Here is a 25,512-nt window from a genome sequence, read left to right on the forward strand (position 1 = left end):
GCCATTACAACGCAAATGCATTTTTCAGTGAAAATAGATATATATTTATATATATATATATATATATGTGTGTGTATATCGGCATGGATAGCCGTGTGCTAATCCTATGCTTAATGACTGCTGTAGAAAGGGCAAAATACTTTGACCCTTTGTTTCTCAGCATGGATAGCACTGTGCTAATCCTAAGCTAAAAGACTCTATACTGGACCTGCTTTGCACCTAAACTTGACAAATACCCAGAGTTCTCTGCTTCTCTTTTTGCATAATTAATGTGTCACTCTATGCCTGAAAGTGTTTTGTTGTGACTTAGAATGGGTGCGCCCTTTTGTCTGTGAGTTGCCTGCCACGCTGTGCTAGGATGAACACAAACTACCTTTAGTGTATGAGAGCTTGGGCTGTGGCCAGTTTTTGACCGCAGCACAAGCTCCTATACTGAAAAGGGAGCTTGCGACCCCACTTTCAGAGGTCAGGACTGCAGACTGGAGGTCGGTCTGACCCGACATGTGAATAAGGCCCATAATATAAAAAATAGAACATTTTTAAAACAACACAAAAGTATTTTTATGGTTATTTTTATTTGAATATTATCCTACCCATACCTTCACAAAATAAACAACACCCACCCAAAATATATCTTACAAATATAATAATTGCACATTTTTCATAGTTAATTAATCAATTGTTATTTATTAATTAACAATAAAATAATTATATTTAACTAACGTCCCACCCTTTATCCCTGCAAACTCAAGAACACGCACAGAATATATTTGCTAATTCGATTATTTAAATAAATAATTATAAATTGATCAATCAATAACAATTAACTAATAATAAAATAATTATATTTAATTAACTTCATACCCTTTAACCATACAAACACAACACGTGCCTCATATATACCCTAACATGTTTCTTAACAGAAATTACATACTTAATGATCAATTAAATAATAATTAATAATTAGCATTAATTATTCATAATTAATTTCCTTCACACCCTTTACCCTTATAAAAACCACAACACATGAAAAATACGAATAAATAATTATGTTAATTATACAATTTAGTATAACATATACAATTAAAATATATTATAACAATATTTTTGCACATGATATTTCATTCTCAATAATTCTTCTCCCTGATATTTTTTTTTATATTTTGTCTGAATACCTTACATGATCTTGGGATTGGTCTCGGACCTCATTCCTGGGGCAGAGTTGGAGGAATTTTGATCTTATAGACTGATGAAAGCTGGTTAAATGTCTTCAACCTGTTGATTCATAAAATGTTTGAAGTGAATTTGCATGAGCCATTTTCCTTTTTATCAAATGCGTTATATGCTCCTTATCAGTTAAATTGGCTGTGATAATTTTTCCAATGTACTGAAATGATGTAACTATTTCCAGTGCAAAACTTCCCAGATGCCAGTTGCATTTCATAATAGATCGACTGCCCTCTGCATGAAACTTTATGATTTTACCTTTCCTTACTTTCACCTTTAGAAAATGGGACATGGTATAAGCAGTTAAAAATGTAGACACATCTATAATTCTTTTGGAGTCAGATCTAGTAAAACAATGTTGACTGCATATATTAATGTTCCCAAAGGATAAGACCCCAATTTTAGAGCATCACCGTCTATTTGGCCCATCAAGCTATCCCCACCATCTCCGATCCAAATTGGGGTGCCACAAGGATCAACCCTATCCTCATCACTATTTAACCTAGACATCAAACCATTAACTGAAGTACTGTATAAAGCTAACATTTTCTATCACATGTATGCTGACGACACCCAGCTGTATATGCAGATATCATCTACGGAAGAGATCAACACCATGAACCAAGCTCTCAAGAAAACTGTTGAATGGCTAGATGACAATCATCTTAAGCTAAACTCACAGAAAACTGAATTCCTTCTGATCTCCCCTCCTAAAAGTTCAGCCAAGATTAAAAAATGGACCAAGATGATCATAGTGCTAAACAGTACCCCAACAATAGTTGACTCAACCAAATCACTGGGCATCACACCCGATAAAGAGCTAAACATGCAAACACACATCAACACAATGGCATAAAACGCTTGTTTTCATCTGAATTACCTCAGAAAAATGAAGCCCCTCATCGATCTGGTGGATTTGAAAATGGCAGTACAGGCACTAGTCAAGAATCGAATATGGATGTGCAACGCTATCATGACTCCCTAAGATATCAACAGCTCCCCTAAAAGCCAGTCTCAATGCAGCAACTAGACTTATAATGGGAACCAAAATATACAACCACATCTCTCCACATCTGAAAGCGCTCAAATGGCTACCATACGAGGCAAGAATAGAGCTACAAATTGCATGTAATACACACAAGGCAATACATCCCAAAACGCCTCACTACCTAGCCCATAAAGTTACGCTGTCCGGGGGCACTGGACCCTCGAGGGGATCGGAGGATTTTCCACTGAAACCAGCATTCTTCCGTAAGAAAAAGACTTACGATATCGCGGTCACGGGAGCTGCACCAAAGATCTGGAATTCGCTCCCACCGAACATCAGAGGATTCACCTATGCTCCACAGTTCAAAAAGAAGGCCAAGTCCTTTCTGAAGGGTAAATTTCTCCCATAACGAACAATGTGGTGAATATAACAATACTATAACCAGCTTGGATATAGAATAACTCAGGAAAGGCCTTATCTTAAATCTAATGTACTACACGGCAATCTAGACTGTAAACTATTGATTTATTTTACTCCTCGTTACATTTGTTTTATGTATGGATAAATATATGCCAATGTTAGTGCAATACATAGACCTGCTCCTGACGTGAAAGAATTGATTTCTGCTGATTTCGAAGGTAGTTGAAATGTAAAGCGCTCTGACACCCAAACCCTGGGTCTGGTTTGCCCTATGGAAAACACAGAATAAATAAATAAATAAATAATCCTGGAAGGTCGGCAATGTACAATGAAATAAGAAGTTGAGCCAAAATACATCCCTGTTTTAAGTCGTTCTAAGTATTTATTTTTGTTGTAATGCCATGCCTACCTCCAAGCATGATGTGGCACCATGTGGAAGTGTGTAGAGCAAAATTAGGCCTCAAAAGACCCTCTGGGATTCCCATTTCCCTACGTTTCCTCCACAGAGTAGGCCTGTCCACGTGGTTGAAAGTGGAGGAAAAATCAATTAAAGCAACAAAGACAGTCATATCCTTCTTCTTTACATACTTTTCCAGGATTAGCTCTAGTGCAGTCATATTAACTAGAGAGGAGCAATCCGCTCTATATCCTGCTTGATTCAACATCACCTTTTTATTTTCTTATACTGAACTGTGGAGATTATTTAAAATACACTTGGAGAAGATTTTCCCAGAATCGTCTAGCAACGTAGTTTTCCTATAATTGCTAAGGACTGTACTGGAGCCTTTTTTATGAAGAGAGAGGATACCGCTACCCCTCCAAGAATCAGGTATCACTCTTGTTAGAAAGCAACATTTAAATAAAGCTTTCTAATATCTAATCCATAAATCAAGCTCTAACATTATGATTGTAATCAAAAATTGAAATACACAATGGGTAATTGGAAGCTTCTTCTAATAAGTCTAACCACTGGCAGTCGCCCGGGGTAGCACACCGACCCATCAACCTTTTTTTGCTCATCATACTACCTCAGTTTGGGCACAGCCACATGCAGATCAGACTTGACCATGCTCCTCATGAGAAGAGTCAAGCCTGAACTGCTAAGCCAGGTCCTCCCTGGAACAGAACCCAAGCAACCCAGGACTAGTTTTGCCCTAGTTATGGGCTTTGTTAGCCAGACAAAGCTTGGTTCCACTGACACAGTGAGCATAGGTCTACCATTGCCACTTAGGCGGGTATATGAAATACACATAAGGTGAGGGGGGCACGAGTTGTAGCTACTTGCGATAACTCTAACCATAACTGGTAAATGTCAATAGTGTTGTGCGTGTAAAATTAAAACCTAACTATAACTTCCCTTTAACCTTTGTTGTTTTTTAGTGAAAATAAATATATTTTCTAGGTCATCTCAGACTGAATGTAAAAAGAAACCAGAGGAGAGTTTTTACTTTCTTTACGTCAAAAGGCAAATTGTTCTTGCTCATACATTCAATTAACAGGTAAACACTTTTTACAGGTGTTCTTAGTGCTGTGCAGTAGCTTCCAAGTACTACATGCTTCCTCCTAAGGTGCCACTGCTTGAATCTGAGATTTCATTGCAGCAATCTTTTCTTAATGTTTTTCAGGACTAATGATTCTTCCAGCTGAGTGAAACAAACCTAAGTCATGGATTCCACACAGCTCTGTTCCTTTCTTCTAACTGTGTTCACAGGTTAGTGACTTTACATGTCAGATGTCACAGAAATGTGCATAAATACACAATGAAGGCTCGCCTAGCGGGGTTAAATGGCAGGTAATTCACCATCTATGTTAACCAATCTTTTTACCTGCCCACATCTAAAAATGTCACTTCTGTATATCCACTGTAAATCACATTTTCACTGTTGTTTATTGTAAAATGATTTTTTTCATAATTGTGTAGAACTTGGCCAAATATATAGGTATGTAAATGGTCAGTGTTCAATGCACTGATCCACTCAAGAATGGGATGAAAGAGTTCTTTCCCACTCAACATGAAAAGGGAATGAGGCTAAGAGGACCTCCCCTTTCATGAACTGTACACTGGGGGACACATTTATCATAACTTGATGCAGCGCACAAGGCAGCAAGAGAACTCTGCATCAAATGTAGAGGGCAGGAATGCACCATATCTATCAAGATAATGCATATTCCTGACCTCTCACTATGCTGGCACACACAGTGCTTCCTAGTGTCAAAACAGCCACATGGTGTAAGGAGAAATAAAAATATTTTTTCTTGTTATGCCTCTATCTGGAATCAGTGCAGTTTTGAGGCACTTCCATGTTTATCAGTCTTCATAAATCTGGGACTATGCCAAAATACATGGTTGGATGCATAGGAGTACCCACACTCAGCCCATGGCAAGCCTTCCTATTGCAGAGTAACACAAGACACTGCACTAGAAGGAGCAAGAAAGGTGTCAAAATGTGTAGAATGGAGTCCTTCAAGGCCTAGGGAATTCAGGGTGCATAGGGGGTCAGTTGCAAAATTGGCTCTTCAATCTGGAATCAGGAGCAAGACTGATGGCCACTTTGATGTCCTTGCAACTACTATTTAGACAGGGAGTGGTGGCATTGGTTTCAGTACCACTTTGACTTCTTATGCTTCTTCTTTTATGCTTCTTCCTTGACTGGAACTTTGACCCACCTGGACAGGAAGTGACATTACTGGTTTTCCCTCCAAAACCATTTTTAAATGATGAAGCCAATTAAGAGGACTTCATTTTCCATCACCCATCAGCAGAGAAAGTGACATCACTGAATCTCACATCATCCACCTACACAGGAAGTTGCCTCAACACATTTCCCATCCTCCATCTGGACAAAAAGTGTCATAATTAGCTTTTCTGCAAAACTGTGTTTAAAAGAAGAAGCCAAGCAAGAGGACTTCATTCCAGTCACACTTTCATACAAGAAATTACAACACGGCACCCTGCACTCCTCTCTCTTCCCTCAACCTACTTAATGGCAGCTGCAACACAGATATGCAGTGGTAAATCGCTGGTGCAACGAAGGTGCGCTAAAGGTGAGCCTGTCTACACCTGTTAGCTACTGGATTATGCCCAGTGCCAGAAACAATGGTCAGATTACTGCCTAGTGATACTCCGCAGCATTCCTTAGGGTGCTAGACCCTGGATGCCACTCCGCCAACTGCTGTCATGCTGCACCTCAGAACACAGTAGGAACTTTCACCTGCACGCACTGTGGGTTTTCCAGCAGCCACCCACTGACACTCCACATGCAAATATTAACAACACCTTCAACACCTCCTCTTAACACACTAGCCCCAATAATGTCTAACCCCCACTCCACATCAAATGCCAAGGCACACCCATACGTCAACACCCACTCACATGCAAGCTTCTTAATACATGATCACTCAGCAAACACAAATGAAATATGGAACCTGCTGAATAGCAACACTCCCAACATGTTCTTCTTCACTGATACATGGCTCAAATCCTTATCAGCTCCTGACATTGCCAGGGCATACCAGCGAGCTACAGCATCGCTCGATATGACCACCTTTGCATCAAATGCACAACATCCACAGAACAATTCACCCCATTTATGGAACACCTGCATTTCAAGCTGCAAATCTCTGAAAACTTCACCCTGAATGAAACCCTTCCCTGCCAACAGACTGGCCCAAGAGCTACCTTTACCAACTTCGTCACTCCGCTCACTATCGACTCCAGAGCCTGTATTCTCCTTGGTGACCTCTACTTTCACCCAGAAGACCGAAATGGCCCCTGCCACAGCACAGAGGTGGAGCAACATCGGACTCACACAGCTCCTTCCAGAACCAGCACCCACTGCAGTACAAACATAGGAACCCATATTTACCCCAGGTGACAGCATCAAATACAACTCCACTGTTGTGCAGTTCCTAGGAGTCCCCCAAGACCTGCACGTTTTGGATGACCTAAACTGAGGGACCGACTCTGGACACCCCCACAGGATATGTCAGCCATTAGACCAGCTAGCTCTACAGGGCCACTACCACTCCCCTGTATCATACAGTGGTGTAGGTAGTTTGTGGCAACCACTGAACATGACAACCCTGATCTCTCAGGGATTGTGGAAAAGAGAACAGTACTTTTTGCTCAGTCACTCGTGCTCTCTTATTCTCAGAAAATACACACAATGGCGTTTAGGACGTTTTCAATAAGTGTTTATTGCTCAAGCGTCAGTCTTGTGTAAAACATATGTGCTGTGACAATCAAGAGACAGAAGCATACAAACAATATGGCAAGTATCCATATAGTAAATAGTAGATACATTCCTACCATAGATCTAATAAAATGAACATAAGCAGTTCAGATCAAAACAGTAGCACTTGCATATTCCTAAAATGCGCTTCCTAAAAGAATCTTCCTAAATGTACCTATCCTAGCTCCTGTGCGTGTAGCATGTATGTGCATATGTGTAGGTATCAAAAGCCAAGAAATCCCCGGGAATAAACCAGCCCCTCACCTGATGGTTGAAAATGAAGGACCCCGTCTCATTCTTGAGGATGAGACACTACAAGGGAGGTCACTACGCTGTGTGCCAAAAATTCAGCATGCAGGACCCCCGTCTCAGCTTGGAAGGAATTCTCCTCTAATTTGTAGGGGAAGGGAGGGTCTTTTATACTAACATGGTCATTCCAGGGTTTTTCTAGAATCAATATGTTTTTAGAACAGTCATAAATGTTACATACAGTTTGCAGATGATACCATACTTTTAAGCCACACTCCATTAGGTTTACGAAGACTAATAGATTCCTTTGATAACTATATATTAGCCTATGGCTTACAGATGAACACTAAAAAAACAAAAATAAGGACAATTGGTTCAACTAAGTCAGATATGAGAGTTTCGAACATCAATGGTTTAAAGATTTAAACTGTAAAATTTTATAAATATTTAGGTATCACATTTGATGACAAAATGTCATTCAAACAGCACTTTCTTAATTTAAAGGCGAAAGCTACGGCACTGTCTTTTGCTTTTAGAAAACTGAGAGATACGTTGGAATGTCCAAACTATGACCACCTACTTAAAGTAATTAAAGCTAAGTTGATTCCCTCACTGGACTATGGGTCAGTAATATTTTGAGGGAAAGACTGAAAAATCCTTGATAATCTACAGATAAAAAAGTTTAAGTCGATATTTAGAGTTCCAAAGAATATTGAGTATGCCAAGTTTAGATTGGAATTTGGCTTAAAAAGACAGTCTTCAACAAGGTAATCCTCATTTTTAAAATCTCTATACTCCTTTTTTTGTTCTGACCCAGGCACACTGGCAAATTTCAGTTGGCCGGAAATAATGGGGTATGAGCATGCTGAGGGTTGGAGATACTATCTAACGGAGAGCCTAAACAATTTTAAATCTCCGCCCTTCGAAGATGTAGCTAATAATAAAGCCAAATTCAAGCAGACACTAAATCAATCAGCTAACTTCCTAATGACTTCATTGGATAAGGACGAATTTGTGGAAAAATGTCATGCATGGTCAGTTATTAATACATTTATTAAATTGGAGCCACAATCTTATCTTTATTCCCATTTAAAACCATCTATAAGAGACAAACTGTTTCAGTTACGACTTGGGAGATGTCCCACCAAGGAAGGAACACCACCATGGGTACAAAAATCGTCCTCAAACAGTTGTAGGTTATGCGATTTTCATAATGAATTATTACTGCATATATTATCTATTTGTCCTCAACTGTTAGAAGAGAGGAAAGCCCTATTAAAATCTATCTTTAAAAAAAATGGGGTGAGGACATGTCACCAAGCACTTATAATTTGCCTTTCTGGGAAATCGGCTACTTTGACCTCACAGTTTGTAAAGATCATTCTCATTGCAGAAAAAAAGCTAACTGCTGAGTGTGCCACCAGAGGTTAAGGGCTTGTGATCAATAATTGGCTCGCTGAACGATGCTGCCCCAAAGATGCTGCTGTCAACTATACCTTAATCTGACAACTGTTTAGAGTTTTATGACCGTGAGAAAGGATTCTTTTATATGATTTGCACAGTGGCACTTTAACTATGGTATTTATGTAGGGCACTTTACTTTCTAATATCAAAAGTGGGCAGTGCATGCAATTCCTTGAAGACTTTGTGAAAGGCTCCTTTAAGAAAAGGAATTGTATAACGTTCATTATCTACGGCACTTTAACTAAGGTACTTATATAGGGCACTTAATTTTCTGATATCAAAAGGAGGCAGTGTATGAAACTCCTTGGAGACTTTGTGAAAGGCTCCTTTAAGAAAAGGAATTGTATAACGATCATTATCTACTGCATTTTAACTATGAATTTTTTATCTGTACATTTTACAACATGGTTTACTAGAGGCATTTTGACAGTTTTTTTTGATGTTTTAATTATTAGATTGATACATAATGTAGCATAATTATTTGTGATTTGTGAGAAACATTTGATTTCTAATATTAGAATAAGAATGTCAACCCAAGCGGGTTGACACTTTTGTGATGTTTATAAATGGGCACTTTAGCATTAGCACTTTAAACTAGGATTTGGAGGGAAAATATTCAAAATGCTGCAAAAATATGGTGTAATTACTGTATTGAAACGTGGTGTATCTTCGATATACCTTTTTAAGTTATAATGTCTTGTTGTGTCCACGCACAATCTAATGTTTTTTTTTAAATACCTACTGTTTGTAATGATTTTAATTAATCAACAATAAAGACTTTAATCATCATAGATGTTTCGAAAATAGTCATAAATGTTTTGAAAAGAATCACCGATGCTTTTCTAAACAAATGCGATCATGCACAGCTGGCTGTTGGCCAAGGATGAAAAAAAGGTGCTGACCCTATGCAGAATAATTCTACCGTGCCTGGGGACATGTTTATGCACATCAGGTACAGGGATTATGATAGAATGCTACGCGCCGTGTGCTGAAGAGACAGGCGCAAGCTACTAGGTAAAAGGTCAGCTGTTTTGAATCTGTATTGTCGTGTTGATAGGGGAATGCATGTAAAAAGGTGTATACATGACAGGACTAGCCTAACAAAATGGACTGACCACGCCATCATCCACTTCCAAATCAAAATACCTCAAGTCAACACCCTTCCATGATTCAGCATTCCAAGCCGCAGCTGTGGCAAAATCACAGAAGTGGACTGGCTCAGCACCCTCTGCACTGATCATCCTAGATCTGCAGACTATCTTGACAAGAAAATCAATGATTTCAACAACTGGATCATGTACTGCGTGGACTTCCTTGCACCATTCAAACCCAACAAGCATAGTAGATCAAACAAGCAGGCCAGCTGAAACACTGAACAACACTGTAAACAACTAGAAAGGAAATAGAGAGCCAGCCACAACACCACAGACAGAACTACCTACAAGGCTGCACTGAGACTTTATCACCAGCAAATAAGAAACACCAAGAAAAAAGCACTAGTGGACCATAGTAAAGGAAGCTCCAATATCTGCAAGGAGATTTTCTAGATTGTTAAGGAATTCTCCTCAACCTTAGCCACTGTCAATAACATTGCTGCCTCCCCAACAACTCTGCAACACCTATTCAACTTCTTCCACAGCACAATCACAAATATCTGCAGCAACTTCTCAAACCAACTCAACCCCAGGAAACTCATTGCTAACCTACCCACAGCAACCAAGATGGCCACCTGACTGAATGGACAACCCTCACCGACACGATACAGCGGCAATCATGGGAACCATTCACATCCAGTGGCCCCAATGTAGCCATGCACCCACTGCATATGAAGCCTGGGAACATCATCAATCAGCACCACCGTGACCCGCATTATCAACACCTACATCACATCCCCTACTTTTCTGGATGAATGGAATCTTGCAGAAATCAACTCCCTCCTCAAGAAGCCCACAGCTGACCTGAATAAACTTAGTAACTTCTGATCCATCTCCCTGCTTCCATATCTACCCAAAGTAATTGAGAAGGCCATCAACAAGCAACTCACAACTAAGGGTGGGTGACAATTTCCGATCTGCCCGTGGAAATTGCAAAATTTCGACATTTTCGCAGAACGCGAAAATGTCGAAACTTCCGCGATCCACGGCGGAACGGAAATATGCAGGGCAGGATTCATTCTGGCACGATGCTCCTGTCATTAAACCTCAACAGGAAGCACTTACAGATTTAAATAAAGCAGGTGCCCAAGTTGAAGGTCAAATTCAGTAACGCACTAATCAGCACCAAAGATTTGTGAGCACGGTGGAGGCTAGGCAGGTGTGCTTTCTCCCCATATCTACCGTCAACAATTTGCTGTAATCCTTGATGGAGGTCTGTGCATCCATCAGTTTCTCGAGCGCAATCACCGTGTAGTTCCTGACACCAGTGAATTCTGTCTCCTCATCTGCTGCTCTGGTCGGTCTCTGACCCTTTATAAACAAGAGGCATGGGAAAGGCATAGAAGCCCCACCCGTTTGGCCCCAGCCCACACACCAGCAGTGTGCAACGTCTTCCCGCCCTTTCCCCACTATGATGGGCAGCTCACTCGAGGGACCCCGGCACCCATCGGCACGGTGGCAAAAGTTACAGACACACATGGTCGCTGGAGACAACTCTTCTGGCACTTTATTCAGCTGTAGTGTAGGAAAAGCACTATACATTTACCCACCGAGGTAGCACTTACTGATTAGCTAGTAGCAAGTACTCCCGTTGACAAGAGGTATTGCACAAAACGGTGGCATCTTCTTGGATAAATATGCAGGGCAGGATTCCTTCTGGCACGATGCTCCTGTCACAAAAATTAGACCTCAACAGGAAGCACTTATAGATATAAATAAAGCAGGTGCCCGAGTTGAAGGTCAAATTCAGTAACGCATTAATCAGCCCAAAATCTCACTGAGATTGTTTGCCGTTTCGCGAAATTTTGCGAAAGGCAATTTCTCAAATTCTGCCCATCCTTACTCATAACCCACCTCGAACTTCACCATCTTCTTGACAACACCCAATCAAGATTCAGAAAGACCTACAGCACCGAACCAGCATTCATTGGGGCCATTGATGATATTTGAATGATCCTGGATTGAGGAGAAATAGCAACCCTCATCCAGCTCGGTCTTTCCATTGCCTTCAAAACTGTTTCGAATAGCACCCTCGTCAGAAGACTCCACAAGATTGGCATACAAGGATCTGCTCTCAAATGGATCTGTTCCTTCATCATGAGAAGTACCCAAAGGGTCAGGCAGTGCCCATCACATCTGAGACCAAGAGATTGATATGCAGAGTCCCACAGGGATCACCCCCGAGCCCCACCCATTTCAACATATGCATGACTGTGCATGCCATCATCAACCGACCACAAGGGATTACTGACAAAATATCGACGGACCGAATATTGAGGTAGCAAAATATTGACGCAAAAATATCGAAGTCAAGAATATCGACATCCTGTCTACATCATGGTAAGTACATAAATATCGAGAAAAAAAATATTGATGTCAATAAATAGTTGTAAAAAATATTGTTTTTTGTAAATGTTGAAAAAATAATGTAAAATAAACTAAATAATACATATAATTAAAAGAAATAGTAAAAAATATTAAAACATGTTTAAAAATAATTACTAATGCACATAATGTTCAAATAAAATAAACATACATATATAAAATATTCACCTCCAACTCGTGACACTTTCCCTCTGCTTTATGCAGAAATGACGAGTGCAGACCATCAGTGGTGCAATGTTCTTTATTTCAGCAATTTGTCTCGACGCGTTTCGGCCGTTCAGGCGGCCTTGATCACAACATAAAATAATATATATACTTACTCCACAGAGTGCAACAGTAGAGAAAGTATTGGATAGCGTAGGGGTAAAAATTACTATTCCAACTACAGAGAGTGCAACAGTAGGGAAAGTATTGGATAGCGTAGGGGTAAAAATTACTATTCCAACTACAGAGAGTGCAACAGTAGGGAAAGTATTGGATAGCGTAGGGGTAAAAATTACTATTCCAACTACAGAGAGTGCAACAGTAGGGAAAGTATTGAATAGCGTAGGGGTAAAAATTACTATTCCAACTACAGAGAGTGCAACAGTAGGGAAAGTGTTGGATAGCGTAGGGGTTAAAATTACTATTCACACTCCAGAGAGTGCAACAGTAGGGAAAGTGTTGGATAGCTTATGGGTAAAAAGTACTATTCACACTCCAGAGAGTGCAACAGTAGGGAAAGTGTTGGATAGCGTAGGGGTAGAAATTACTATTCCCACTCCAGAGAGTGCAACAGTAGGGAAAGTGTTGGATAGCGTAGGGGTAAACATTACTATTCACACTCCAGTGAGTGCAACAGTACGGAAAGTGTTGGATAGCGTAGGGGTAAAAATTACTATTCCCACTCCAGTGAGTGTAACAGTAGGGAAAGTGTTGCATAGCGTAGGGGTACAAATTACTATTCCCACTCCAGTGAGTGTAACAGTAGGGAAAGTGTTGGATAGCGTAGGGGTAAAAATTACTATTCCTACTCCAAAGAGTGCAACAGTAGGGAAATCGTTGGATAGCGTAGGGATTAAAAATAACATACTTATAAATTAAATAATTTTTGTAATTAAATGATTTAATAATAAATTAACAATAAATTAATTAAAAATACCAATAAATGTAAATTAATGTTTACCTTAATAACATTAAATTACTTCCCACCCTATTACCCAATAAACACACTCCGCATAAAAGTTCACACAATTAATTTAATTATCAATTAATAAATTAATAAAAAATAACCAAGCAATAAAAATTCATTATAAATTAATAATTAATTAACAAAAAATTAATTATCAATACCCAAAAATACAAATTAATAATTACCTAATTACAATTAAATTACTTCCCACCCTATTCCCCTATAAACCCACAACCCGCTCCAATAATAAATTAAAACAATTAATATAATTATCAATTAATCAATTATTAGAAATTAATTCCCAATTAATAATTAATTAACAATAAATGCATTATCAATACCAATAAATAGAAAATTACAATTAAATTATTTCCCACCCTATTCCTCTATAAACCCACAACCCGCTACAGAACTAAAATGCTAAATGTCATTAAACAAATTACTAACTACTAAAGAATGTATACATATATTTAAAAAAAACAGTACAATACTTAAAAATAAATATAGAACACACATATATATATTATACATAGTTAAATACATAACACTAATATAAACATCGATATTATTAACATCAATATCTCTAAATTCGATATTAACAAAAACGCGCCGACATTGGAGAACCTCGCCAGCATACTCATCTGTCCATTGCCGTGAGGGAATCGGCCAGCAAGAGACTCAGTAGCCATCCTTCCGTGTCTTGCATCCCGCCGTGAGGGGAACGGCCAGCGTGGACTACACCTCCCAGCGGCCCTGCGCTCCCCCTAGGCGCTTGCCTTTGATGCCAGCAGGCAGGGCCGGGGGAGCATAAAGCCGCTACTGGTGCCCCACAGCGCGGGATGCGCCGACATTGGAGAACCTCGCCAGCACACTCACCTGTCTATTGCCGTGAGGGAAACGGCCAGCAAGAGACTCAGTAGCCATCCTTCCGCATCTTGCATCCCGCCGTGAGGGGAACGGCCAGCGTGGACTACACCTCCCAGTGGCCCTGCGCTCACCCCAGGCGCTTGCCTTTGATGCCAACAGGCAGCGCCGGGGGAGCATAAAGCCGCTACTTGTGCCCCGCAGCGTGGGACACGCCGACATTGGAGAACCTCACCAGCACACTCACCTGTCCATTGCCGTGAGGGAAACGGCCAGCAAGAGGCTCAGTAGCCATCCTTCCGCGTCTTGCATCCCGCCGTGAGGGGACGGCCAGCGTGGACTACACCCCCCAGCGGCCCTGCGCTCACCCCAGGCGCTTGCCTTTGATGCCAGCAGGCAGCGCCGGGGGAGCATAAAGCCGCTACTGATGCCCCGCAGCGCGGGACGCGCCGACATTGGAGAACCTCGCCAGCACACTCACCTGTCCATTGCCGTGAGGGAAACGGCCAGCAAGAGACTCAGTAGCCATCCTTCCGCGTCTTGCATCCCGCCGTGAGGGGAACGGCCAGCATGAACTACACCTCCCAGTAGCCCTGCGCTCACCCCAGGCGCTTACCTTTGATGCCAGCAGGCAGCGCCGGGGGAGCATAAAGCCGCTACTGGTGCCCCGCAGCGCGGGACGCGCCGACATTGGAGAACCTCGCCAGCACACTCACCTGTCCATTGCCGTGAGGGAAACGGCCAGCAAGAGACTCAGTAGCCATCCTTCCGCGTCTTGCATCCCGCCGTGAGGGGAACGGCCAGCATGAACTACACCTCCCAGTAGCCCTGCGCTCACCCCAGGCGCATGCCTTTGATGCCAGCAGGCAGCGCCGGGGGAGCATAAAGCCGCTACTGGTGCCCCGCAGCGCGGGACGCGCCGACATTGGAGAACCTCGCCAGCACACTCACCTGTCCATTGCCGTGAGGGAAACAGCCAGCAAGAGACTCAGTAGCCATCCTTCCGCGTCTTGCATCCCGCCGTGAGGGGAACGGCCAGCGTGGACTACACCTCCCAGCGGCCCTGCGCTCACCCCAGGTGCTTGCCTTTGATGCCAGCAGGCAACGCCGGGGGAGCATAAAGTCGCTACTGGTGCTCCGCAGCACGGGAAGCGCGCGGGAGGCGCCCGGGCGCCCCTTGCCCGTCACTGCCAGGAGGTGCCAGGCCAGGTCTCCCCCCTAACACCGTGCTCACCAACAGCAACAGAAAAACCCAATCGATTCCAGCAGCAAAGAGATCTGATTCAGCTTAAAAGGTACTGTTCTTGCCACAAACTTGGAAGGTTTTTTGACTTGCTGTACTACCTCTTAGGTCGTATCATTATGGGCAAAAGAAAAACAATGGAAGGGGTAGGGGGGGGGCTCAGGAATGAACGTAACGCAGGGCCCTGGGAAAGCCAAAAAAGTAAAGAAAAGCAATAAGAAGGTGCCCAAACGCAATACGATGGACCACATAGAAGCCTTGGCTGAAGACTGTGAAAGTATCTTGCTGGGGGCCCCAGTAGTAGACCAGGAAGTAAATATATTAGAGAAGGGGGAACCGTGTAAATCTTATAAAGCAGATTCCATACACATACCAGAGATGTTTCGCAAGCTATCCGGCACAAGAGGCGCACAGAATATTCTCTCTTCGGAATTCATCCCACTTTCCCAGTCATCGACTCAGTCTTTCTCACAGCACTGGCCAAGCCATTTGGAGCCCACTGTTATAGTGTGCACCAATAGGTTTGCTGCCTTAGCAAATGAACCAGTCCCTTACGAAAATTCGATAGCCCATAGCTCTGTGGAAGCCGCTCCTGGGGCCCCAATAGAGGGTGGTTTGAACACAGATAGTGGCACCCCAGACCTGAAATTGACTATTAACTTATTAACAGCAGAAGTAAGGGACTTAAAAGCCTTAGTCAAAGATCTGAGAGCCTCCCTAGAATTGCTAGTATCGCACCACACCTCACTAAATCTAGCTGCCTCTCAGTGTGCAAAACAAACCTCAAAGATGAAACCAATCAATCACAAAAAAAACGATAGGGCATGCTCTCAGTCTACTCAACCAGAGTCTGCCACTCCAAACCATAAGGTGGGGTTGCCTAGTGAGCCTGTGGCAATGACGCAGTGCAGAAGGATAATTGGTGCTTTGCCGGCCCTGACCCCTCTTAGAACCCAGGCAATCACATACGATAGAGGAGCATTAGGAGCTTCATCTAATGGACATTTCCCCTCCTTCACATCCTTAAAGCGGACAGTTCTTATGTTTAACGTTCCTAAGGTGGTGGGTAAGGAACACGAGGACTCGCTGATCAACAAGGCCACGCATTGGATTAGGCATGTTAGAGGCTGCTACTCAGTACTAAGAGAGGATATAGTGAAGGCTATTAGGCACTCACACCTAGCCCAGCGATCAGATACTATTGAGCTCATCTTGACATCTCCGCATCTAGCAGAGGGACTTTTGGCTCTGGATTATAGATCTTGCCCCCTGCCACTTCGGACATCCAATTCAGACACCCTTTAATGACAGGCATCAAAGCTCTGGGGGATAAAGCCACGAAGCCTCCTAGAGGGTCACCTCTTGGAAATGATTGACTGACGGAAACTTTACAACCGTCAATGTTCTCCATATGTGACCCTGACTCATTATTCTCCCAAGATGTTTCTACCATCATTTCCACCCCACAATGTTTAAATACCCAGGCTCTTGACCCAGGGCAGGCAGTAATAAGTTCCAACATTACAATTTCCCTCTTACAATCCAACTGTGCCTATACCCAATCATCTGGCGAAATGGGGCCTGTAGAAATGGACAGCACAGGCTTGAAGATCCTCTCTTGGAACATAGCTGGACTTTCTAGAAAGCTTCCTCTTCCAGATTGGAATAGGTTTATTGAAGGCTATAATATCTGCATGTTCCAAGAGACGTGGTGCAAGACTGTGCACCACAAAGTAGGATTTGTGTCTCATTTTGTCCCAGCAGTATCGGCACAAACAGGAAAGGGACGGCCATCGGGCGGGCTATTGGTATGGTTAAGTATATCCCTGAACTGGTCAATCAAACAGGTTCAATGCATCTCTACTGACCTTTTAAGATTGACCATCCGGGAGAACCAAGGAGGAAGAACCCTTGTAATTTTCAATGTATATGTTCGGGGAACCAAGGGAGGTATTGAGTCACCCATAATTGCATCCTTGGAAGCTGAGCTTTCTAACTGTCCCATCGACTCACACGTCCTAGTAGCAGGTGACTTCAACTGTACTTTTGAGCCTCTTGCTACTGAGGATGTGTTAGGCATTGAGGAGGATGATGTAAAGCGAGGTATTCCCCTACTAAGCATCCCTCAGATAAAAAGATGGACTAAGCTTGCTGTCCAATTGAACTCCCTGGCCATTGAATATGGGCTAAGAGCAACAAATGGTAGGTCTCTGTCTGACGCAAAAGGGGCACACACCTATAACAGGTTGGGTTGCTCGTTGCGGATTGATTACATTTTATTAAACTACAAACTGTGGCAGCACCTAATAAATATGAAGATAATACCGACAGTTGATAGTGACCATAATCCACTCTCTTTAACCTTAAAATCCCTGTGGTTACCCAAACCCGGTGGCCTGATTTCAGAAGATCCAATGTAAACAAGGGAAGTAATTCCCTCTAATTGCAACAGGTACTTGAAATGGGACAGGGTCCTTCTAGATGAAGGGAAGCTATGCGCCATTAAAAGAACTGTTGCAGAGGCATTGGAAGAACTGGGAGGCGATTCCATGGATCATGATGCTGTTGTCAAAATTCCTGAAATTTATGACAAAACAATTAGTATTCTCCAGAATCTTTTTCGCCCAACGATCAGAGCAGGTTATCGGCCAGCGTCCAAAAAGCCAAATAGTGGCAATTCATGGTACACGAAAATCTGTAGGCAAAAAAAAACGGCCCTGGTCGTAGCAGTCAGAAGCAGATCGCACCCTATGATTAAGCAAGCAAGGAAGGATTATAAGAAGGCAGTAGATAGTGCTAAAAAAGAATGGGAAGAGCAGCACTGGCAGGATCTAAAAACGGCTAGTCTAGAGAAGGATGCCTGTCAGTTTTGGAACATTATTAGGACAAAGACGTGACCCGACAGTGACTTAATTACTTGTAACATCTCAAGTTCCATTTGGCATGATCACTTTCTGAAACTCTACTCTGTCCCTGATGATCTTTTATCAAAGGACCCATCAACAGACCTAAGAACAGTCATAGGGGAATTAAATAGTCATCCCTTTTCTGAATCGGAATTGGGAACTGCCATTCGGCGCATAGTTCCAGCCAAGGCAGCCGTTCCAGACGGCATACCCGGAGATCTTTTCCGTACGGACCCCGCAAAATGGGCAAAATTTATTTCCTTCCTCATTAATGCCATTGATACTGGCTCTCCGATACCAGACTCCTGGAAAGGAGCAGAGGTCGTCCCTATATATAAAAAGGGTAAAAGGGATGATCCAGCTAATTATCGCCCAATAAGCTTAATTGACTCTATGCAAAAGATCATTGGGAGGGTGGTGTTGGAGAGAATCCTGGAATGGGTGGACGAAAAGAAGATTCTCTCTGATTACCAAGCAGGCTTTAGGGAAGGCACGGGGACAATTGAACTGGTGTTCAGACTACTTCTCCTGTACTGGAAGGTGGTCAAGATAGGCAGTCTTTATCTCGCATTCATAGACCTAAAGACTGCCTTTGACCTGGTCCCCCGAGGGTGTTTGTGGAAGGTTTTAGCTGATCAGGGGCTTCCAACGTATATCTTAAACCTCTTGGTACGTCTTCACGAGAGAAACTACGCCCAGGTCAGATGGGGCCCGAAGGGGCAGAGAACGGACAGAATATCGGTGAACAGGGGCGTCCGCCAGGGCTGTGTTTTAGCTCCCACCCTGACACACCGGCCCTGGCGGGCGAAAAAATTCCTACTCTCCTGTTTGCTGACGACACCCTTCTTATTTCTAAGACCCCGAGGGGCTTTGAGTGCTTGCTTGATGGCTTCCAATCCTTTTGTACCACCAGAGGATTGGTCATCAACACAGAAAAAAACAAGTATCTGGTGCTGAACTCTCCTGCTAATCTTAGACTTTCACCTCTCTTAAAATCTGTTCCGCTCGAGAGGGTCACTGTGTTTGACTATTTAGGTATCCGTATCTCAGACACCATGTGTTGGAGCTCACACATCCAAAAATTGTTTCTGAATCACAAAAGAATAGCGGGAGCTATATCTAAAGAGCATCGTACCTCAGTAAGTAGGCCCATAGCTCCTGCAATCGATATATACAAGGCTAGAGGAGTAAGTTCGGCCCTCTATGGAGCTGAACTGTGTGGCTTCTCCAATTTAGATCAAATTGTGAAGTCAGAAAACACATTTTTAAAAGACCTCATGATGTTGCCCTCAAGGACTCCTACCAGGCCTTTGTTACAAGACTTAGGGCGCCACTCATTCAGAGACTTGGCTAGACTCCGTCCTCTTTTACTATGGGCTCGCTTGTGGCGGACCCCAGAGCTAGTTAAGTACGCTGCAGGCCTGAACATGGATGGCTGGCATAAAATCAATTGGCTTAAAGCTCTGAAATTATTATTGTACGATCTTGGCCATAAAGAGATGTGGATAACTAGATCTTCTCCACCAAAGGCAGAACTTAAGAAAGCTTACTGGTCCTGGGTCCACAACAAGGTTTTTTTAGATCATAAACTAGGTAGGCTTATTTAGGAATTTATGCAACACAAACTTACCATCTGCTATGAACCATACCTAGACGTCATCCAAAAACCTTACGATAGAGCTCTATACTTCGAGTTTAGGGCTGGCTCACTTCTTACCCGTGTAATGACTGCCCAATGGAAGGTTCCCTACAAGACACTAGCCTCTTGCCCAAATTGTAAGGCAGATTTTGAGACAATAGCCCATATCATGTTCGTGTGCCCAGCCTACAAAGCGCCAAGGAAATGTTGGCTTAAACCACTTTGTAGGGAGCTGAGCACTCGTAGCCACTCTGAGGCAATGCGCATCTTAAGATCTGATATGCGAGTCCTTTATGCATGCAGTATGGCAAAAATTCTTGAGCTGGGCATGGAAGATTAGATCGAGAACCCTAAAAGCCGACCCTTGAATATTTCCGTTGCTAAGAATCAATTTGTGTCTCGTGAACGATCTTCTGATGTTTTATGTTACTAATCTAATAAGGGTATTTTTAAATGCTTTTTTAATCTTTGATGAAATGTTTTGTATCTTGTAAAATGTAGTTTTTAAAGCTTTTAAGATATGTTTTATCGAAATAAAGCTAATATGACTGACTGACTGACTATTAACAAAAACGATATTTCTTACCTTCAGGTCGATATTCTGGTCGTCGATGTTCCTGATGTCGATATTCTGTCCCGACGATATTTAAAAGTTGATATTAATGTAGGTCGATATTAAAAACTCGATATTATGTCTGTGCACCGACCACAAGACATCACCATCATCTACTAAGCCAATGACACTCAACACTTCCTCTCCCTGACAGACATGCCAACCACCACCAGAACGAGCTTCACCAACTGCATGACTATGACAGTGGACCAGATGCAAACCATCTGTCTGCAGCTCAACTCCAACAAGACTGGAGTACTGTTCTTTGCAACAAAACCTCTCCATGGGAATCCCCCTGGTGGCCGTTGGAGCTACCAACACCCATACCCACAGATGATACAGGAAATCTAGGGATCATCCTAGACAACAGCATGACGGCTCACGTCAACCCAGGATGCACCCCCAGCTTCCACATCCTATGCACGCTAAGCAATATCTTCACATGGTTGCCTCAGAACACCAGACGGACCGTCATGCAACTACTCATCACCAGCATACTGGACTAGGGCAACACACATGCCAGAATCTCCAAACAACTCCTTCGCTGACGACAGACAATCCATAACAACTCTACAAGACTCATACTTGACCTCCCACACCACACCCACATCTGACCCACCTCAAGAAGCTGAACAGGTTTCTCATTCATCAGTGCAACCAATACAAACTTTTCATACATACATACAAAGCTCTACACAGTAATGGGCCAGAATACGTGAACAGAATACATAAAAAGCTCAATCAATCAACCAGGGGTTTGTGAAGCGCAGCTACGCACCTGTGAGGGTCTTAAGGCGCTGGTTGGGCAGCTCCGTTTGGTGTCGGGGTCGTCTGAAGAGCCAGGTCTTGATGTCCTTTCTGAACTGGAGCAGTGTAGCGCTTTGCCACAGGTGGAGTGGGTGGTCATTCTAGGTCTTGGCTGTGAGGTAGGAGAAGGACTTTCCACCCTTTCTGTTCTTGTAGATACATGGGATGGTGACCAGGGCGAGGACGGCTGATGTGAGGTTTCTCTTGGGGGCGTGGAAGGAAAGGCGGTTGTTTAGGTATGCTGGTCCAATGTTGTGGTGGGCTTGTATGCGTGCGTGAGGAGCTTGAAGGTTGTTTCTCTTTCGATGAGGGTCCAGTGGAGATTGCAGAGATGTTGGTGCATGCTCAGGGTGTTGAAGCAGGCTAAGGATACGCCGTTGATCTGGTGGTTCATAGTGAGTGATGAGTCCAGTATGAAGCCGAGGTTTTGTGCATGATCTGTCGAGGTGAGGGCGTTTCTGAGGGTGGGAGCAACCAGGTGTCATTCCACGCTGAAGGGGTGGAGCCTAGGATAAGGACTTCTGTTTTCTGTGAGTTGAGTTTCAGGTAGCCCTTTTTTATCCAGGTTGCGACGGCATCCCTTCTTGGAAGTTGTGCTTGGTGATGTTGGGTTCCTTGGTGAGGGAGAAAATGAGCTGGGTGTCGTTGGCATAGGACACGATGTTGAGTCCATGGCTTCTGATGATGTTTGTGAGGGGGGTCATGTATATGTTACAGAGGGTGGGGCTGAGGGAGGATCTCTGGGGTATTCCACATCTGGTCTCTGTCGGTTCTGAGAGGTAGGCAGGTAGGGTAGGAGTCTGACCCGCTGCGTTCTCCCTGTGAGAAATGAGCGTGTCCAGTCTAGTACATATTTGCAAAAATAGGGGTACCCCTGTCTAAATTTCCTAAATCAGGGTCCTAATTGCATGTGTAAGAAAAACATTTGGTAAATAAAATAGAGAGTGGACCTTATAACTTGAGATGTCAATATGTAAACAACCAGAAATTGTTAAGTATCAAAAATATATGCTTTATTCATACAAACATTGTTTTTTTTTATTATCTTGTTCTTTACAATTAGAAGGAAATATCATAAAAACACCTTAGACTCCTAAGGCATGAGCCGGGAGAGTAAGCATAGCGTTTACACACCTTTGACTGCCTGTTTTCAAAGCATTTTAAATTTACATGAAATTGTTTTAAATCTGTTTTAGTAAACTGGACTTGCTTTTGCTGCCACATCGTGTTGTTTAAAGGCTGCTGTGTGGGGTGGCAAAGACGCGGTACGCTCCGTGATCGCGGGATTGGGAACACCATTTTGGGGTAGTGTTTGTCAGCGGCTAGTTCTCAAACCCCTGACACTACATATGGAGGCGCTTACGTGACCGCGCAGCAGACGTGCGCAGCAGGCGCACCACTGGCACGCCCAAGGTGCGCCTAAGGCAAGCCTGTCTGCGCCCGTCCACGCCGGGTCGCCAACAGACGCCAGACCCTCTGCCCAACCTACAGGTGCCCCGCTCAGGTATTCTCACGCTGAGCTTTTGTCGTTGGACACTAAATGTCCTACTTTTTTTAAATTTTTTTTTTTTTTGCAGAGTTTTATATAGCGCGACGTTGACTCGAATCCAATCAGGTATCAGAGCGCTTTACATAGCACCAGTTACGTTACATGAGGACATTCATTTTTTTTTTTTGTTAGGCACGGGGAGATTAAGTGATTTGCCCAGAATCACAGGATGTTTAGCGTCATTACCGAGACTCGAACCCAGTTCCCCAGGTCCGAGGTCGAGCGCCCTAGCCGTTAGGCCAACTCCTCTCCTTTGGCTTGGGTTCCCCAGGCTGGCTCCTTGAAGTGCAAGCAATGTTCCTTTCAGTTCCAAATAGAGGAGTCAGGCCCATTCCCTCCGGACCTCGCTGAGTTTAAGTTCCTTAGCCTTAATTGTTGGTCGCTGGCGAAGCACTAAGCTGAGGTCTTTGATTTACTAATCGATGAGTCTCTAGATGTATTTTTTTAACGGAGATGTGGCTCACGCAGGACTCTGTTGCGGAGTCCTGGCTGGCTCCCCCGCAAAGTTTAATTATAAATCAAGTTAGCAGTTGCAGTTTTATTAAGGAGGACATCCCTGACTGCAAAAGCGCCTCTTTCAAAATAACGTTAGATCACAATCTCACTGTCACTGGTCTTCTTATTTATCGACCTCCGGGGCCATCTAAAGTGTTCAGGGAAGAATTTTTGAATAAAGTTACCCTCTTCGCTAGTAAAGCAGTGAATTTTACTATTTTAGGTAACCTCAATCTACATCTTGAAAACGTCTGAAAATAGGACATCGGCAGCTTTCTGGCAGATTTAGAGGCCTGTCAGCTGGCTCAATGTGTCCCTAAAAGCACACATGTAGCAGGTCACCTGTTGGACCCTATATTTTTCAACTTGGGTTCCTTAAGGGTTTTGTCGGCTATTCCCGTGGTCTGGACAGATCATTTTCTCATCTCTTTCTCCCTGCGGTGACAAGGAAAGCCTGTCTTGAACTGCCCCGTACCAGTCTTAAAACGTCCTTGGCACAAGTTAGACATCAATCATTTCTTGGATTTATTGTTAAACCACAAGCCTCAGCTTCCAACTGATATCGAGGATGCAAATACGCGTTTCCAGGATTAGCTGACGATAGTTTTGGACAGTTGCCTCCCAGCTAAATTAGGTGTAAAAAAGAGGGCAGTCTAATCCCTGATTCAACGACTCGCTGATTAAAGCTAAAAAAACACTGCAAACAACGTGAGCGCACCTGGAGGCGCAATTATGATGCTGAAGCAAAAAACAAATACCGAGCGTCTATTAAGCTTTATCATAAACTGGCCTAGAGAGCCAGAGCAGAGTTTATAGCCAGAAAAATCTCAGCGAGTAATAATAACCACTCCAAAACAATCTTCACCCTGCTCAAGGTCATGAAGAGCTCTGGGTTGAAGGTGGACTCACCTATCACCTCAAATCTTCAGTGTGACGACCTGGCCAGTTACTTTTTTATAAGGTGGAGAAAATATATAAAAGCCTCCCTCCATCCACTGGCACCACTGATCTTGTGGAAAGGAATGGGAACATTGGATCCACTGTGGTTAGTGTACTCTTGTCTTTTCCCCTATTGTCTCCCACAGATTTTGAGTCCCTCTGTCTGAAAATTAAATCAGGCTCTCCAGCCGACCCTTTGACACCTGCTCACTTTTGTCAGTTTCATACCTTCATTTCGCCTGTGAGTAGGGATTTGGTCAATTTATCTCTAACCACAGTGTCTGTACCATCTGCGTGAAAGCACGCTAAAGTTATACCTCTCCTGAAGAAACCATCTCTGGACCCATCTGAGCAGGGTAACTACCGTCCTATATCTCAGCTGCCTTTTTTGGCCTAGACGGTAGAATCTCATGTAAATACCATTCTCACAGAGTTTATCGAGAGAAATGACATCCTAGATTCCTCGCAAAACGGTTTCAGACCTTGTCACAGCACCGAATCAGCTTTATTGGCAGTGACAGAAGAAATCCGTGGTAGCCTTGATGTCGGAAATTCTGCGGCCTTAGTTCTTTTGGACTTAAGTGCCACCTTCGACACGTGATACTTTTACATCTTCTTCAGGAGAAGAAATTAGGGGGTCGGCCCTGGCCTGGCGTCGTTCCTTTTTGGAGGGTAGATCTTTCCACGTCGTGGTGCCACCTTTCTACTCTCAGGAGTACGCCCTGCAACAGGGGGGTGCCACAAGGCTCAATATTGAGCCCCTTACTTTTTAACAGTGTTGTCGTACGCTGACAACACCCAATTGGTTATTGCCTTCTCTAAGAAATGTAACCACAACCTCGTGAAATTTAAGGATTTGTTGGTGATCGCGGACTGGATGGCTTCAAACTACCTGCAGCTGAATGCCAGTAAGTCAGAAATTCTGCTGTTCGGGAGAGACCGCCATATGTGGTCGGAGCAATATTGGCCAGATCGACTAAAACCAGCACCCCTGCCTACAGAGGCAGTTAAGAATCTCGGTGTTTGGATTGACAGTGGTCTCTCCTTTGATACTCAATCTAAATCAGTAGCGGGGACCTGTTTTGGGCTCCTGCAAGGATTAAAACCTCTACTTGGTTTCTTCAGTTCGAAAATCCGTCAGACCATTGTTCAGGCTACGATTTTATC

General features: G+C 43.2%; 1 protein-coding gene across 3 annotated transcripts in view; it reads left to right on the forward strand.

Moving 5' to 3' along the window:
- The window catches only part of LOC146863711 (uncharacterized), a 265,537-nt gene that overhangs the window by 26,501 nt on the left and 213,524 nt on the right, over positions 1-25,512 (forward strand). For all 3 annotated transcript variants that reach the window (XM_085627864.1, XM_085627865.1, XM_085627863.1), the window contains exon 2: positions 4,261-4,346. In XM_085627864.1, coding sequence (XP_085483990.1) covers positions 4,301-4,346 — 46 coding nt within the window. In that variant the 5' untranslated portion in view covers positions 4,261-4,300. The remainder of the gene's footprint in view (positions 1-4,260; positions 4,347-25,512) is intronic.

The sequence above is a fragment of the Triturus cristatus genome, chromosome 2_1, assembly GCF_964204655.1.
Source record: "Triturus cristatus chromosome 2_1, aTriCri1.1, whole genome shotgun sequence".
Classification (NCBI taxonomy): domain Eukaryota; kingdom Metazoa; phylum Chordata; class Amphibia; order Caudata; family Salamandridae; genus Triturus; species Triturus cristatus.